We start from the raw sequence: 14,331 nt of genomic DNA on the forward strand, positions 1-14,331 counted from the left end.
TGTATAACGATAACTTTTACAAACTGCAAATGTTTTCATGAAAGTGTAATTATTAAATGGTATGTACAAATAATTGAATGCCAAAACTAAATAATAAATGCCTAATATCTATTTTAGTCAGGTCATTTCCCTTTAACTATTAGTCTGAGACCGCTGTAGTGAACACATAGAGATTTTTTTTTTTTGCATTTATTTTTGAGAATAATTTACTTTCTGTTAATTACTCTAATCTTAAACAGGACAAAAGTGTCCAAACACACAGAGAAAACCCTCCTGAATCAACTGAGATCCACGTGACACACTATTATAAAGATGGTGTTTATTAAAGAGGAGAGTGAAGACATGAAGATTGAAGAAACATTCAGAGTCAAACATGACGATATTGAGGAACAAACAAAGATGGATTTCATTAAAGAGGAGAGTGAAGACGCAAAGATTGAAGAAACATTCAGAGTCAAACAAGAAGAAACTGAGGAACAAACAGGTTGGTTTTTATTCTCAAAGCTGAACTGACTTGATCCTTAAAATGTCTAGTTCTACAGAAATGAATGATATTTGTGAGAATGTTTATGAGTGTCGTAATTAAAGCGGTTTGTGGACAGATATGTTGAGATCACATGACCAGACAAATAATAAAATCCTGCGTTCACATTGGACATTTGTTATTATGGCATCATGCTTTTAGGTTGTAGCAATAATAAATAATTAGCCTGAACATTTTAGTTCTATAACATTAAACCCAATATCTGCTTCTAAAATTAAAAGTATTAATTTTTATCACTTAATTATGCAGCAGTCTCTGTTGTGCCAATTTTCTGTTCCAATAAGTCAAGAGGCAGAAAGTATTTAGTTATTTACTTGCAAGAAATTTGGGCAATTAATTGAAATACAATGTCAGCTTCCAATGATTATGAAAATACAATAATCAAGATAAAACCATTAGTGTGCACCATTCTGCCCATTCCCTTTCCAGTGGTGCCGTTTCACTCCATAAAACTTACTGTGCAAATCAGTGAAATTATGTGATCAAAATGCTGCACTTGATTATTGATAATGATTTTTCACATAAACCATCATCAGTTATGTCTTAAGTGAACAAAAACAGCTGAGCATGAAAATATGTGTGTAACAGTATATTGGATCCATGCAGCTCCTAAAACGACAACAGCTCACACTATTCCCTCTGCCGTCTGTACGGTTAAACTACAAAAGATAAAAGCATTTGTAGCTGTAATATTAAACAAATCAAGTTTAATTCTTACAGTGAAGACTATGCTGTTTTATTTTACATTTAATTCTGTTTAATTTCTCTATAGCTGTTCGCTGATAATTAGATAAAATAATAAGATAATACCAAATTTTAAGTAGGCAGGGTTAGTTAACACACAAGTAACCTATAACTGAACATCATATGATACGTTATGTAATTCTTAAAATGATTTAAATCTGAATTTTTTTATTAGGAAGTATGTAAAACCAAAAATCCATGTCTTTTAATATGAAATGCTTTCACTTTAGGGGAAAAACACTGCACTGGCGAAAATCATTGATTATATGTTTACTTTAAATTTCTTTACAGAGAAATATTACTTTTCATATTTAAGCCCAAAATAGGAGCTTATCCTGCGACTGAATAACAGGGACTAAAAAGAAGACGATAGAATAAAAATATGATAGAAAAATTGATACTGAGGAACAAACAGGTTGATTTTCATTCTCAAAGCTGAACTCACTCATTTGATCCACATAAAAATGTCCAGCTTTTAAAAAAAAAAAAAAAAAAAATATATATATATATATATCACCTTTATTTATATAGCGCCTTTTACAATACAGATTGTGTCAAAGCAACTGCACAGTATTTAAACAGCACAATAGTGTGTAAGTAACGCATTATTGTAACAAACAATTTTCAGTTAAAGGCAGTTCATCAATGAATTCAGTGATATCATCGTCAGTTCAGTTCAAATAGTATACGATATCGCTGGAAAGTGTCCCCAACTAAGCAAGCCAGAGGCGACAGCGGCAAGGAACCAAAACTCCACAGGTGACAGAAATGGAGAAAAAAACCTTGGGAGAAACCAGGTTCAGTCGGGGGACCAGTTCTCCTCTGGCCAGACCAAACAACAGTTTGTACCAATGTCTGATTGTAGAGAACTCATCAGGATCCTGTGGTGTAGTGCCGATGGCCGTCAAGGTTGGCGAGGTCTTTATTGATGATCCGCCTTGGAGCTCATCTGGTTGACATCCACGGCTATTGAAGTCATCTCTAGGTGGTGATCTATGATCTAAGCTGGGTACGGACTGGATCCGGGGGACTGCAGTGACCATCTGATCGGGATACAGGCTGGGTCTGGAGGCTACGGTGACCTCGGAATAAGAATGAAACAGACTAATATTAGCGTAGATGCCATTCTTTTTACGATGCAACGAGTGCATCAGGTGTTATGGGAGGTGTTTTCGGTTCCGGTTGACGTAATTAATGCAGCCTAACAATCCTTTAACGGATTTGAATTATAGAAATGTGTTAATGATTTTATGTGTAAGCCAGGTTAAAGAGATGTGTCTTTAATCTAGATTTAAACTGACAGAGTGTGTCTGCCTCCCGAACAGTGTTAGGTAGATTGTTCCAGAGTTTAGGCGCTAGATAAGAAAATGATCTGCCGCCGGCAGTTGATTTTGATATTCTAGGTATTATCAAATTGCCAGAATTTTGAGAACGCAGCGGACGTGAAGGACTATAATACGATAGGAGCTCGTTCAAGTACTGAGGAGCTAAACCATTGAGGGCTTTATAAGTAATTAGCAAGATTTTAAAATCTATACGATGTTTAATAGGGAGCCAATGCAGTGCTGACAGAACCGGGCTAATATGGTCATACTTTCTGGTTCTAGTAAGAACTCTAGCTGCTGCATTTTGGACCAGCTGGAGTTTGTTTATTAAGCGTGCAGAACAACCACCCAATAAAGCATTACAATAATCTATCCTTGAGGAAAGGAAAAAGTAATACACCAAAAAACGTTGCAGTGTTTTTATAAAATAAAGAAAACAAAAATGATGCGCTTTCTGTCGTCTCATTCTTGAACAGGAGTGCTTAACAAAAATAAAGCTAAATGCATGCCTCACAGACATGATAAACACACATATATATATATATATATTTGAAGACTGTCTTATCAGGGTTGTAATAAGTAGTTTTATTATAAGATTATACAATTGCTCTTTTTATCATTATCACTAATGAATAATGGGAATAGGTTTTGAGATTACATTTAACTTCTGCTTTAATAGCTAAGTCTGTATAAGATCTTAATGTTGCTGGGTTTAATGTTTGCTTTGAGCAATTAAAAATGGTGTTAATTTGGATTTGTCTTTTTTGCATTAGACCTGATGACACTGAAAGAGGAGAGTCAAGAACTCAACGAAAAGGAAGATGATCTCCAGCTTGAGAAACATGATTTCATGGCTGGAGAAAAAACATATAGTTGCTCACATACTAAAACAAAAGCACAAACGACAGCAAAAAGAAGTGTTTTTACCTGCCAGCAGTGTGGAAAAACTTACAACAGAAAGGAAAACCTTAAAGTCCACATGAGAGTTCATACTGGAGAAAGACCTTACAGCTGTCAACAGTGTGGAAAGAGTTTCATTCAAAAAGGAACCCTTACTATCCATATGAGAGTTCACACTGGAAAGAGACCCTTTGTCTGTCAACAGTGTGGAAAGAGATTTGTTGAAAGACGAAACCTTAGTGTTCACATGAGAATCCACTCTGGAGAAAGACCTTTCACCTGTCAACAGTGTGGAAAAAGTTTCAGTCAAAAATGCAAACTTCAGTACCACATGAAATCTCACACTGGAGAGAAGCCGTACGCATGCTCTCAATGTGAAAGGAGTTTTGCACATAAACAATGCCTTAATGCCCACATGATGATTCACACTGGAGAAAAGCCTTACACTTGCAAACTATGTGGAAAGAGCTTCAATCATAAATCAAACCTTAACAAACACACAAACAGTCACAGTGGAGGAAAAACTTTCATGTGTTCTCAATGAAAATATTGAAAATATCAAAATATTGCCTGGATGTCCACATGGAAACTCATGTTGAAAGTAAGACATGCGAACAGCTTCTTACCCAAACTGTTAATGAAAACAAGGAAATAATCAAAGGGAAATTTGGAGGCAGATATAGCCGAAACAGTCATTTTAGCCTTGCTACTAAAGAAATAAAATAAAATAAAAATAAAATGGAAACTAACTAAATTTTTACTGGTTAATAGAAATTGTATTGGTTTTAATGGTAACTGTTATAGTGCCTGTTAATCTCTACTGATAACTGGTCATCGTCTATTGGTGACCACTAAATCCTAATGGAATATGTCCAAAAAACGTAATAGGAAACCATTTGTTAATGATTTTAATGCTTAAAGGTTGATGGTTTGTAATATTTTTAATGGTATTTGCAGTGGAAACAATTCTAATTTCTGTGATATTTTTTTCTTTCCACAGAAAGGTTTGTGAAAACTCTTAGAGCAAACATTTAGGAGTCCTAAATTTAGGACTAACATGCCCATTATTTTTAAGATTTTCTCCTAAATCGCCTACTTTTAGCCTTCAGATGTTTTGCAATGTGACCGCTGAGTGAACAGTCACTTAAAAGATTTTACATGCTACTCAATGTTATCTGTTGCGTAAGAACTACAAGCATTATAGTTACAACTCTATATACGAGCAAAACATGAGGACTCATATCATGACATTTTCAAAACTCTGTCTTTTGTCACATCCTTGTCTTTTATTTTTCATATTACCTGTGCATAATTTCAGAATCAGAATATTATTAAACACATAATCATTTACTTTATATCCTCCATGTTTACTTCCGTATGACGGAGTGCTGCGTAAGTGTTGCCAAATCTGTATACACCATATCTTCGCGGTATTGGGCTACTTTTTCCACTGTTTCCTCTAGTTGTTTTCCAAATTTGTGGGTTGACCCAACCACTCTAACGTGGACTTTACCCCCTGAACATGGATGGGCTAGTTTTGAGAAGCAGTTAGGTAGATTTTGGTGTAATAACCTGGAAACCATGTTTTCATCATTCGTTTGCACATGAGGGCCAGTTCAGAACCATGATCTGTTCACACTAGAAATCTGATATTAGTCACATTTAAAGCAAAAATGTAAACATTTACACTGCAAACTCTGTTTAGTCTGTTTTTGAGAAGGTTTCAACTTTAGTGTTCAACATATTGTTCAGAAATGCAAACAATTAAACACTGAATTTCTAAATTTGTTTTGTTTTGAGCCACAGGAACACAGAGAACTCTTTGTTTTATATGCATTTTGATTATTCAAAGTGACTGGAAACATCCTGAAAATTACTTTAGATACTTTCATTGTACTTCTGCTTTTTTGCAGTAAAAAATGGCTCATCTTACCCCACTCTCCCCCTACTGTGTCATATTTTCTACTTGCATGTTCATCACCACCTCAAGGTCTTGTAGGATATATTATTTTGTGAATTTGTTGGGTTTTGTTTCTTATTATGCTGTTTAGAAAATGTTGGAACTTGGTTACTGTAATTCGTGACCAAATGTCAGTATTTGACGTCAAATGGATGTTGGAATTTGCTTACTTTACAACACAACCTAAAAACATCAAAACCGACATTAAATGTATAACTGACAAAGGATTTTGTTTGCACTACATTGTACCCAAAATTATACCAAATGTCTAGTGGCCTTGTGTGCCTGCTGGGACATGGAAATAGGATTAATGTATTAATGTAATTAATTTATGCATGACTTAAATGGGTGTATTACATAAATAGGAAATAGAGTACTTTCAGCACTCAATTAGACAGCAACTCTGAATACCTCTGACATGTTTTTTTTTTTTTTTGTATGTGTTTTCTTGATAGAAATATATATGGACATTTTCACTTTTTTGTTGATTTTTTTTTATTTTTATTGTGCAACAAAAGAACAACAAATACAAATGCAAAGACAGAATAAGAATAAAAGACAATGAGAGGTACACATATTAATCCAAAGATACTATATTAGGTTATTAGAATCACACCATTAAAAGAGTTTACATACACATTAAAATCTTTCCTAAAAACAAAAAAAGAAATTTTCTTTAAACATACACATTTATGAAAGCACAAGAAATAGCAATAATAATATTTTACAGATTTGCATATTATTTGTTTTTAATTGGAAAAGTCAACCCAGAACACAGTCTCACTTTTCGGATTGTAGACGCGGAAGTGTGTGAACAAGACTTTTATTTTGATCCGGTGATGTGACATCAAAAGGCTGCGCCGCGCTCCTGCGCCTGTGTTTCAGTTGAAGAAATGTTTGTTTTTAATTATCTAAAATGTTTAAATCACGTTTACAATGCGCTCAATATACTTTACAGTATAGAAACAAACCTTTTCCATGTTCCGAGTTAATGATTCACTGCTTTGAATCACCGTAAGTTGATGATACCTGCTGCTCAAAATGGTGTAAATGCAAAGAGAAGATATTTAGTCAAAAGATAGCATTTTTTTAAAGTTGAATCTATTTAATGTAATACTAAACGTTATTGTACGCTAAATCATGTTTTTTCTTGTTGTTATTATAATTATTATTATTTATGGTTAATAAATATGGACCATGTGTTTGTAGTGATTCAAGGCCTCTAACATCACTCTGACTGACTCCCTTAGTGCACTGAGATGCACCCAGAGATTTAGTGTCTTTCTGTTAATTATTCTCATTTTAAACGGGACAGAGTGTCCAAACCCACAGAAAAACTCTTTGTGATCCATGTGGCACAGTTATAAAGATATAATTTATTAAAGTGGAGAATGAAGTTATGAAGATGATGAAACTTGAAGATGCTGAGGAACAAACAGGTTGGTTTTCATTCTCAAAGCTAAAATATTTTGCCTGTACATTTTATTAAATTTTTTCCCTCCTTTTCTTTTTTTCTGCTTTTAAAATGCCATTCATACTCTCATTTTAGTCCTCTAAATTAAACCACATTTAAAGAGTCATGTCTCATTTCATTATTCAATGTAAATGGCCACTGTTAAAACTGAGTAAAATGTTTGCATATAAAATAAATAATGTGGAAGTTTTTTGAAAATGGTTCTTACTGTTTTACAGCTGCCACAACTAATTGTGAAAAGTTCAGATAAATGTGGTCCATCTTGCTTTGATGTAATGCTGACATTTACAAAATAAACTCAGTCACTTTCACCCGACTAGGGGCAAAGTCATATTCTCAGATGAAGCCTCTTTCTGATTGTTTGGGGCATCTGGAAAAAGGCTTGTCCGGAGAAGAAAAGGTGAGCGCTACCATCAGTCCTGTGTCATGCCAACAGTAAAGCATCCTGAGACCATTCATGTGTGGGGTTGCTTCACGAGTTCGCTCTTACATATAATAAACGGTGTAAAAGTTAAGCGTGATTGGCGTGCTGTCCGGGGGAGGGCGTCGAGCTCGGTAGTCATTCCCGAGCCCGGGGCACTCCCCCTGCCCAGGGAGAGGGGTCCGAGCTCGGCATTTGGCCCGAACCCAATAGCACTCCCCCTAGCTGGAGGTGAAGAGAAAAATAAAAAGGGGGGGTGGGAGGAATGCTGAAATCAGAGATAATTGAAGGTAGGACTGCTTGGTTATTTAAAGGGACTGTAGTGATTGGATAGGGAGTGTGATTGCTGATGGTGAATTGGCTGTGTTAATTATCTGCGCGAGCTCCCCCTGAAATTTGTTGATAAAACATCACTTCTCATCCAAGGGAGTGGGCTCACTCACAATTTTGCCCCAAAACACAGCCATGAATAAAGAATGGTACCAAAACACCAAAACACCCTCCAACAGCAATTTCTTCCAACAATTCAACAACAGTTTGGTGAAGAACAAGGGATTTTCCAGCACGATGGAGCACCGTGCCATAAGGCAAAAGTGATAACTAAGTGGCGCAGGGACCAAAACATTGAAATTTGCCTGGAAACTCCCCAGATCTTAATCCCATTGAGAACTTGTGGTCAATCCTCAAGAGGCTGGTGGACAAACAAAAACCCACTAATTCTGACAAACTCCAAGAAGTGATTATGAAAGAATGGGTTGCTATCAGTCAGGATTTGGCCCAGAAGTTGATTGAGAGCATGCCCAGTCGAATTGCAGAGGTCCTAAAAAAGAAGGGCCAACACTGCAAATACTGAGTCTTTGCATACATGTCACGTAAATGTTGATAAAAGAATTTGAAACGTATGAAGTGCTTGTAATTATATTTCAGTACATCACAGAAACAACTGAAACAAAGATCTAAAAGCAGTTGAGCAGCAAACTTTGTAAAAACTAATATTTGTGTCATTCTCAAAACTTTTAGCCACGACTGTAGATATCTTATGATGTAGAATAAGCAATCAATCATCATCGGCAGGCATCACATCTAGTGAGTTCAGAAACTCCAGCACGGTCCTAAAACATCTTTACTGAGCAGCAGAAATTGACATTGAGAAGGGCAGGGTAGATTTTGTCACGATCCAGGCGGGGTTGAGGAGTGGAGAATGATGAGGAGTACCGGAGTAGATGAATGAATAAAGATTTATTAAATAAAACACAGTAACTAATACAAACAAAACAAAACCGGGAGTATAAGGTAGACATATGAACAAAGCAAACAGAGGTAACAGTTAGCATAGACGGACAAATGGGAAGTGAACACACAGACTCTTAAATACACTGAAACAGGGGTGTGGTCACAAACAAGCTAACAAGATAACGAGGGGGAAATACAAATATGGGCATAGAAGGAACCAAAAGGACTAACCCAAAAGGGGGAGAACAGACTAAACCAATTGAACTAGAAACAAGAGGGGAAAAACACTTGGGAAACAGAACAGAACAGGACAAGACACAGACATAATCCTGACATTACCCCCCCCTCCCCCGAAGGCGCGTCTCGCGCCTAATAACATCCATAGGGGAGGGAGGGTGGGCGCCCTGGAGACCGCTAGGTAGGGATACAGGATACAGAGGTGGTCTCCAGGGCGGAACAGGAAGCCATGGCGGGTCAGGCGGCCATGGCCGGACAGGCAGTTCGAGCGGCCATGGCGGGTCAGGCGGCCACGGCCGGACAGGCAGTTCGAGCGGCCATGGCGGGTCAGGCGGCCATGGCCGGACAGGTAGTTCGAGCGGCCATGGCGGGTCAGGCGGCCACGGCCGGACAGGTAGTTCGGGTGGCCATGGTGGGTCAGGAGGCCATGGCCGGACTGGCAGTTTAGGTGGCCGTGGCTGAGCAGTCCCCGTGGCCCTGGCCTCGGTCCTCGGCCAGGCCACGTGGACTCGGGGTATGTAGCCCCCCCCCAAAATTTTCTTGGGGAGGTTCAGCAGTTCATAGGGGGGATACTCTGGACGGCTGGACGGAACCAGCTGAGACACTGGCCGGCAGGAAGAGACCAGCTGAGACACTGGACGGCAGGAAGAGACCAGCTGAGACTCCGGACGGCTGGACGGGGCCAGCGAAGGCTCTGGACGGCGCTCTGGAGGAGCGGGCTCAGGACGGCGCTCTTGAGGAGCGGGCTCTGGACGGCGCTCTTGAGGAGCGGGCTCTGGACGGCGCTCTTGAGGAGCGGGCTCTGGACGGCTGGACGACCCCAGCGGGGATTCAGGAAGGCTGGGCGTCTCCAGCGAAGACACAGAATGAGTTAGCTCTGGGCGAGCGGTCACTGGAGGGCGCTCTGGCGGCGCAGTCACTGGAGGGCGCTCTGGCGGCGCAGTCACTGGAGGGCGCTCTGGCGGCGCAGTCACTGGAGGGCGCTCTGGCGGCGCAGTCACTGGAGGGCGCTCTGGCGGCGCAGTCACTGGAGGGCGCTCTGGCGGCGCAGTCACTGGAGGGCGCTCTGGCGGCGCAGTCACTGGAGGGCGCTCTGGCGGCGCAGTCACTGGAGGGCGCTCTGGCGGCGCAGTCACTGGAGGGCGCTCCGGCGGCGCAGTCACTGGAGGGCGCTCCGGCGGCGCGGTCACTGGAGGGCGCTCCGGCGGAACCAGCGGAGACTCTGGAAGGCTGGGCGGAACCAGCGGAGACTCTGGAAGGCTGGGCGGAACCAGCGGAGACTCTGGAAGGCTGGGCGGAACCAGTGGAGACTCAGGCTTGGCGGCGGCCATCTTGGCCGGGGACTCAGGCTTGGCGGCGGCCATCTTGGCCGGGGACTCAGGCTTGGCGGCGGCCATCTTGGCCGGGGACTCAGGCTTGGCGGCGGCCATCTTGGCCGGGGACTCAGGCTTGGCGGCGGCCATCTTGGCCGGGGACTCAGGCTTGGCGGCGGCCATCTTGTGAGCTTGCGTGGCAGCCATCTTGTGAGCTGGCGTGGCAGCCAGCAGACTAGAGCGCTGGGCGGAGGCCGGTAGATGAGAGCGCGGAGAGGAGGCCGGCCGCATCGGGCTGTGGACAGCAGCGGAGCTTTGGAGGATGACTGGGGATAGGAGACTGGGCTGGCGGTCCGATCCGTTGGAGCGGTATGTGGAGGTTCTCGGTTTATGGCAGGCTGGCGCGATGTGCTGTGTCTGTGAGGGGACTGGAAGATGAGACCGACCAGAATTTGAAAATTCTTCGACTTCAAAATCGGATCCATTCAAATAGAGAATCAGGTTTATTAGCTCGATCAAGGGGAAATTACAAGAGGGAAGATCGCAGCGAATGGTCTCATCATCCAGCCCCAGAACAAACACAGCACCAAGAGCAGCCTCGTGCCAGCCTACCTGATGGGAGAGCTCGATGAAATCCTCCACATATCGTTCCAACTCACGGCCACCTTGCCGCAGTCTCCTCAAAGCTGCCTCAGCCCGACTCATCTTCTGTTTAGGTCCGTCTATCTGTCACGATCCAGGCGGGGTTGAGGAGTGGAGAATGATGAGGAGTACCGGAGTAGATGAATGAATAAAGATTTATTAAATAAAACACAGTAACTAATACAAACAAAACAAAACCGGGAGTATAAGGTAGACATATGAACAAAGCAAACAGAGGTAACAGTTAGCATAGACGGACAAATGGGAAGTGAACACACAGACTCTTAAATACACTGAAACAGGGGTGTGGTCACAAACAAGCTAACAAGATAACGAGGGGGAAATACAAATATGGGCATAGAAGGAACCAAAAGGACTAACCCAAAAGGGGGAGAACAGACTAAACCAATTGAACTAGAAACAAGAGGGGAAAAACACTTGGGAAACAGAACAGAACAGGACAAGACACAGACATAATCCTGACAGATTTGTGCTTTAGAAGATTTCAGATTTCAGGCGACCCTACCCTTAAGATTTATAGTTGTCAATCACTGTTTGGACCTACTATAAATCTTATTTCTAATATATAAAGTTGATCTATTTGTTAAAAAAGTAAACATATGAACATAGAAACTAATGAAGAGCATATAGTTCCTTAAAATTACGACAGTTCACTGGTTTACAAAGCATTATAAACCCACAGAACTGAAGCTAAATGGTCCTGACTTGATTCTTGATTTGACTTGTAATGATGTTCAGCACCACAGACAGCAGCCGATCCAGAGCTCAGAGCAGCAGTGGATGTGACGACTACCAAAGCAACAACAGGCATCCATACATTACAGTCATGACTTTATTGTTGGTTTACTTCTGCATTTTCAACATCTTAATATGGGGAAATAATAAATAATCAAACTTTGCTACAAATAGTCTTTCATCATTGTATTAAATTATCTAGAAAGTGTCAGCAATATCTAATATGTGTTAACTAACAAGGATTCCAGGTAATTCTGACATGTCTTAAATGTGCGTTCCTGCAGTAATTCTTTATGACATCCCTAAATAAATAAAAACATATATAACACTAAATGTTGTCCAGTTGTCGGGTGTTCACAGGAAACTGTTGTATGGGGTTTCAGATGCACCATATGTCTCATTTGTTTAGTTTTATGCTTTACATAATACACATACTTTTTCAAGTATTGCAATACATTTAAATTTGTATGACACTCAAAACTAATATTTTTCTTTTAAAACATGTCCTTGTTTGCTGTTGGAATAAAACAGAACATTGAGGTTGTTGATGTACAGTATTTCCAGGAATTTGCCCAGATCAGCAACTCTAATACAATCAGCATAATAACAATCATTATCACAGAGATCAAGGAAAGTCTCACTTTCTGTCACGTATTGGTCGTCATGTCATCATTAACTCTTGCACCACACTTCTGGACTTTATTCCCCACAAGCCACTGCTCTAATCACTGCATTCACCTGCTCCTTGTTTCTCACTGCACTGATTACCGCTCACAGCTGCACCTCATCACACTGACTGCATTTAAGCTTCTCACACACACAGCCACCTTGCGAAGTCTTATTGTTCCAGACTTCGCCTCTGTCACACGGAGGGTCAGAGACGTACGGATCCATTTGCAGCATTTAATGAGAATAAACAAACACCAAACAAACACTAAGAGGCAGGCAGAAAGAGTAGTCAAACACAGGCAGAAGGTCGGGGCTGGCAGCGAGAATCAAAACACGGGGAGGAGTCCAGGAATCAAACACAGAGAAAACAAACACGGAAAGAAAACGCTCAGAAATACTGACCAGATGGAACAATAAGACTTCGCAAGGTGGCTGTGTGTGTGAGAAGCTTAAATGCAGTCAGTGTGATGAGGTGCAGCTGTGAGCGGTAATCAGTGCAGTGAGAAACAAGGAGCAGGTGAATGCAGTGATTAGTGCAGTGGCTTGTGGGGAATGAAGTCCAGAAGTGTGGTGCAAGAGTTAATGATGACATGACGACCAATACGTGACAGAGCCCCCCCCCCCCCCCCAAGGAGCGGCTTCCAGACGCTCTAACCACCTAATACAACCTGGAGGGTGGTGGAGCGGAGGCGGAACAGGGGGAGGGATGGAGGGAGGCCAGGTCCATGTAGGGGTACAGGAACTATGAACTTAGGTGGAGCCGACGGAGGGAGAAGCCATGACGGAGGAAGGGTAGGCTCCTGCATGGGGGCGACCGACGGAGGTGGAGCCGGTGGAGCCCGAGGGAGAACCGGAGAGTCGACGGTCCTAGGTGACACCGAGGATCCGGAGGGCCAAGGCGGAACCCAAGGCTCTGGCGACCCCGGCGGAGATGGAGGTCCGGAGGCACGCAGCGGAGCCGGAGTGACAGAGGATCGTGGGGCGACGACTGACCGGGGCGGAGCCGGAGAGACGATGGAGCCCGGAGGAGCTGGTGGGCCGACTGCCGACAACGGAGACGAGGGAGCACAGAGCCGGGGTGGAGCCGCAGGGTCGGAGGGCCGAGATGGAGTTCAGGACTCTGAGACTGGAGGTGATGGTGAGGGATGCATCAGGCTGGACACCGATGGAGACTGGCAGTCCCACGGCAAGTCCTCTGCACCGAAGGTGGGATGTGGGTGAGCAGAGGGACTGTCAGGAGACAGAGGTGGCGGGACTGGAGCAGCAGGGAGGGTGGGTGGGTCCATGCATGGCCTCCGTGACCAGAACCGGGCAGACAGGAATCTCAGGACGACTGGATGGAACCAGCGGAGGCTCTGGAAGGCCGAGCGTGACCAGCGGAGACTCTGGAAGGCCGGATGTATGTAACAAAGCTCATTATAACTTATCAACACTGGACTCAAATTGCCCAAAGATATAAGAATAGAAATAAAGACAGAAGAGAAAGGAGACATCTTCTTCATAGATCATTAGTCAGTAAGTCTGATGTGTGAGCAATCTAAAAGAGGTGGTCGTAAAGTAAGCACAGGTGTTATTAAAATAAATTAAGCTGACACATTTAAGTAAAGCAGAGGGATTAATCAAGATGTCACAATGGGCCTTTGACCATAGTTTTTAATCAACATCAAAAAGTAACAATTGCATAACAATGTTTGATATTTGAATGAACAGTGGTTCAATTAGGGCCTTGAAAAATAAAAAGAGGAAGCAACCAGATAATAATAAAGTGCAACTTTACACTGTAATTATGTATGTGACAGATTTCACTGCCTGTAAAATTGAGCCTATGTTGACCAGTCATTGGCATGTTTACTCATTTGGCTCTTAGTAGAATAAAGTGCCTTAATAGTAATTAATAAAGTGCAGAATATCTCGTTAACTATGTGCCAGTCGGTTCTCTGCAATCACACTTCCCTATACAACCTCCACTAAATGAATAAATGTCAATCAAAAATATTTTAAATACACAAATATTATCAAATATCAATGAATGAATTTTATTTCACTATTTACAGTGTATCTGCAGAATTTTTAAATATCAATTTAAGGCAATTTATGACCCTTTTTTAAGAGC

At 41.8% G+C, this 14,331-nt stretch overlaps 1 protein-coding gene across 1 annotated transcript in view; it reads left to right on the plus strand.

The window, feature by feature from the left end:
- Positions 1 to 243: 243 nt before the first annotated feature.
- Positions 244 to 14,331, plus strand: part of LOC141325733 (uncharacterized) — a 779,461-nt gene continuing 765,373 nt past the window's right edge. The window contains exons 1-2 of the mRNA XM_073834475.1: positions 244 to 484; positions 3,387 to 3,733. Coding sequence (XP_073690576.1) covers positions 313 to 484; positions 3,387 to 3,733 — 519 coding nt within the window. The 5' untranslated portion in view covers positions 244 to 312. The remainder of the gene's footprint in view (positions 485 to 3,386; positions 3,734 to 14,331) is intronic.

Source organism: Garra rufa, chromosome 2, assembly GCF_049309525.1.
Source record: "Garra rufa chromosome 2, GarRuf1.0, whole genome shotgun sequence".
Lineage (NCBI taxonomy): Eukaryota > Metazoa > Chordata > Actinopteri > Cypriniformes > Cyprinidae > Garra > Garra rufa.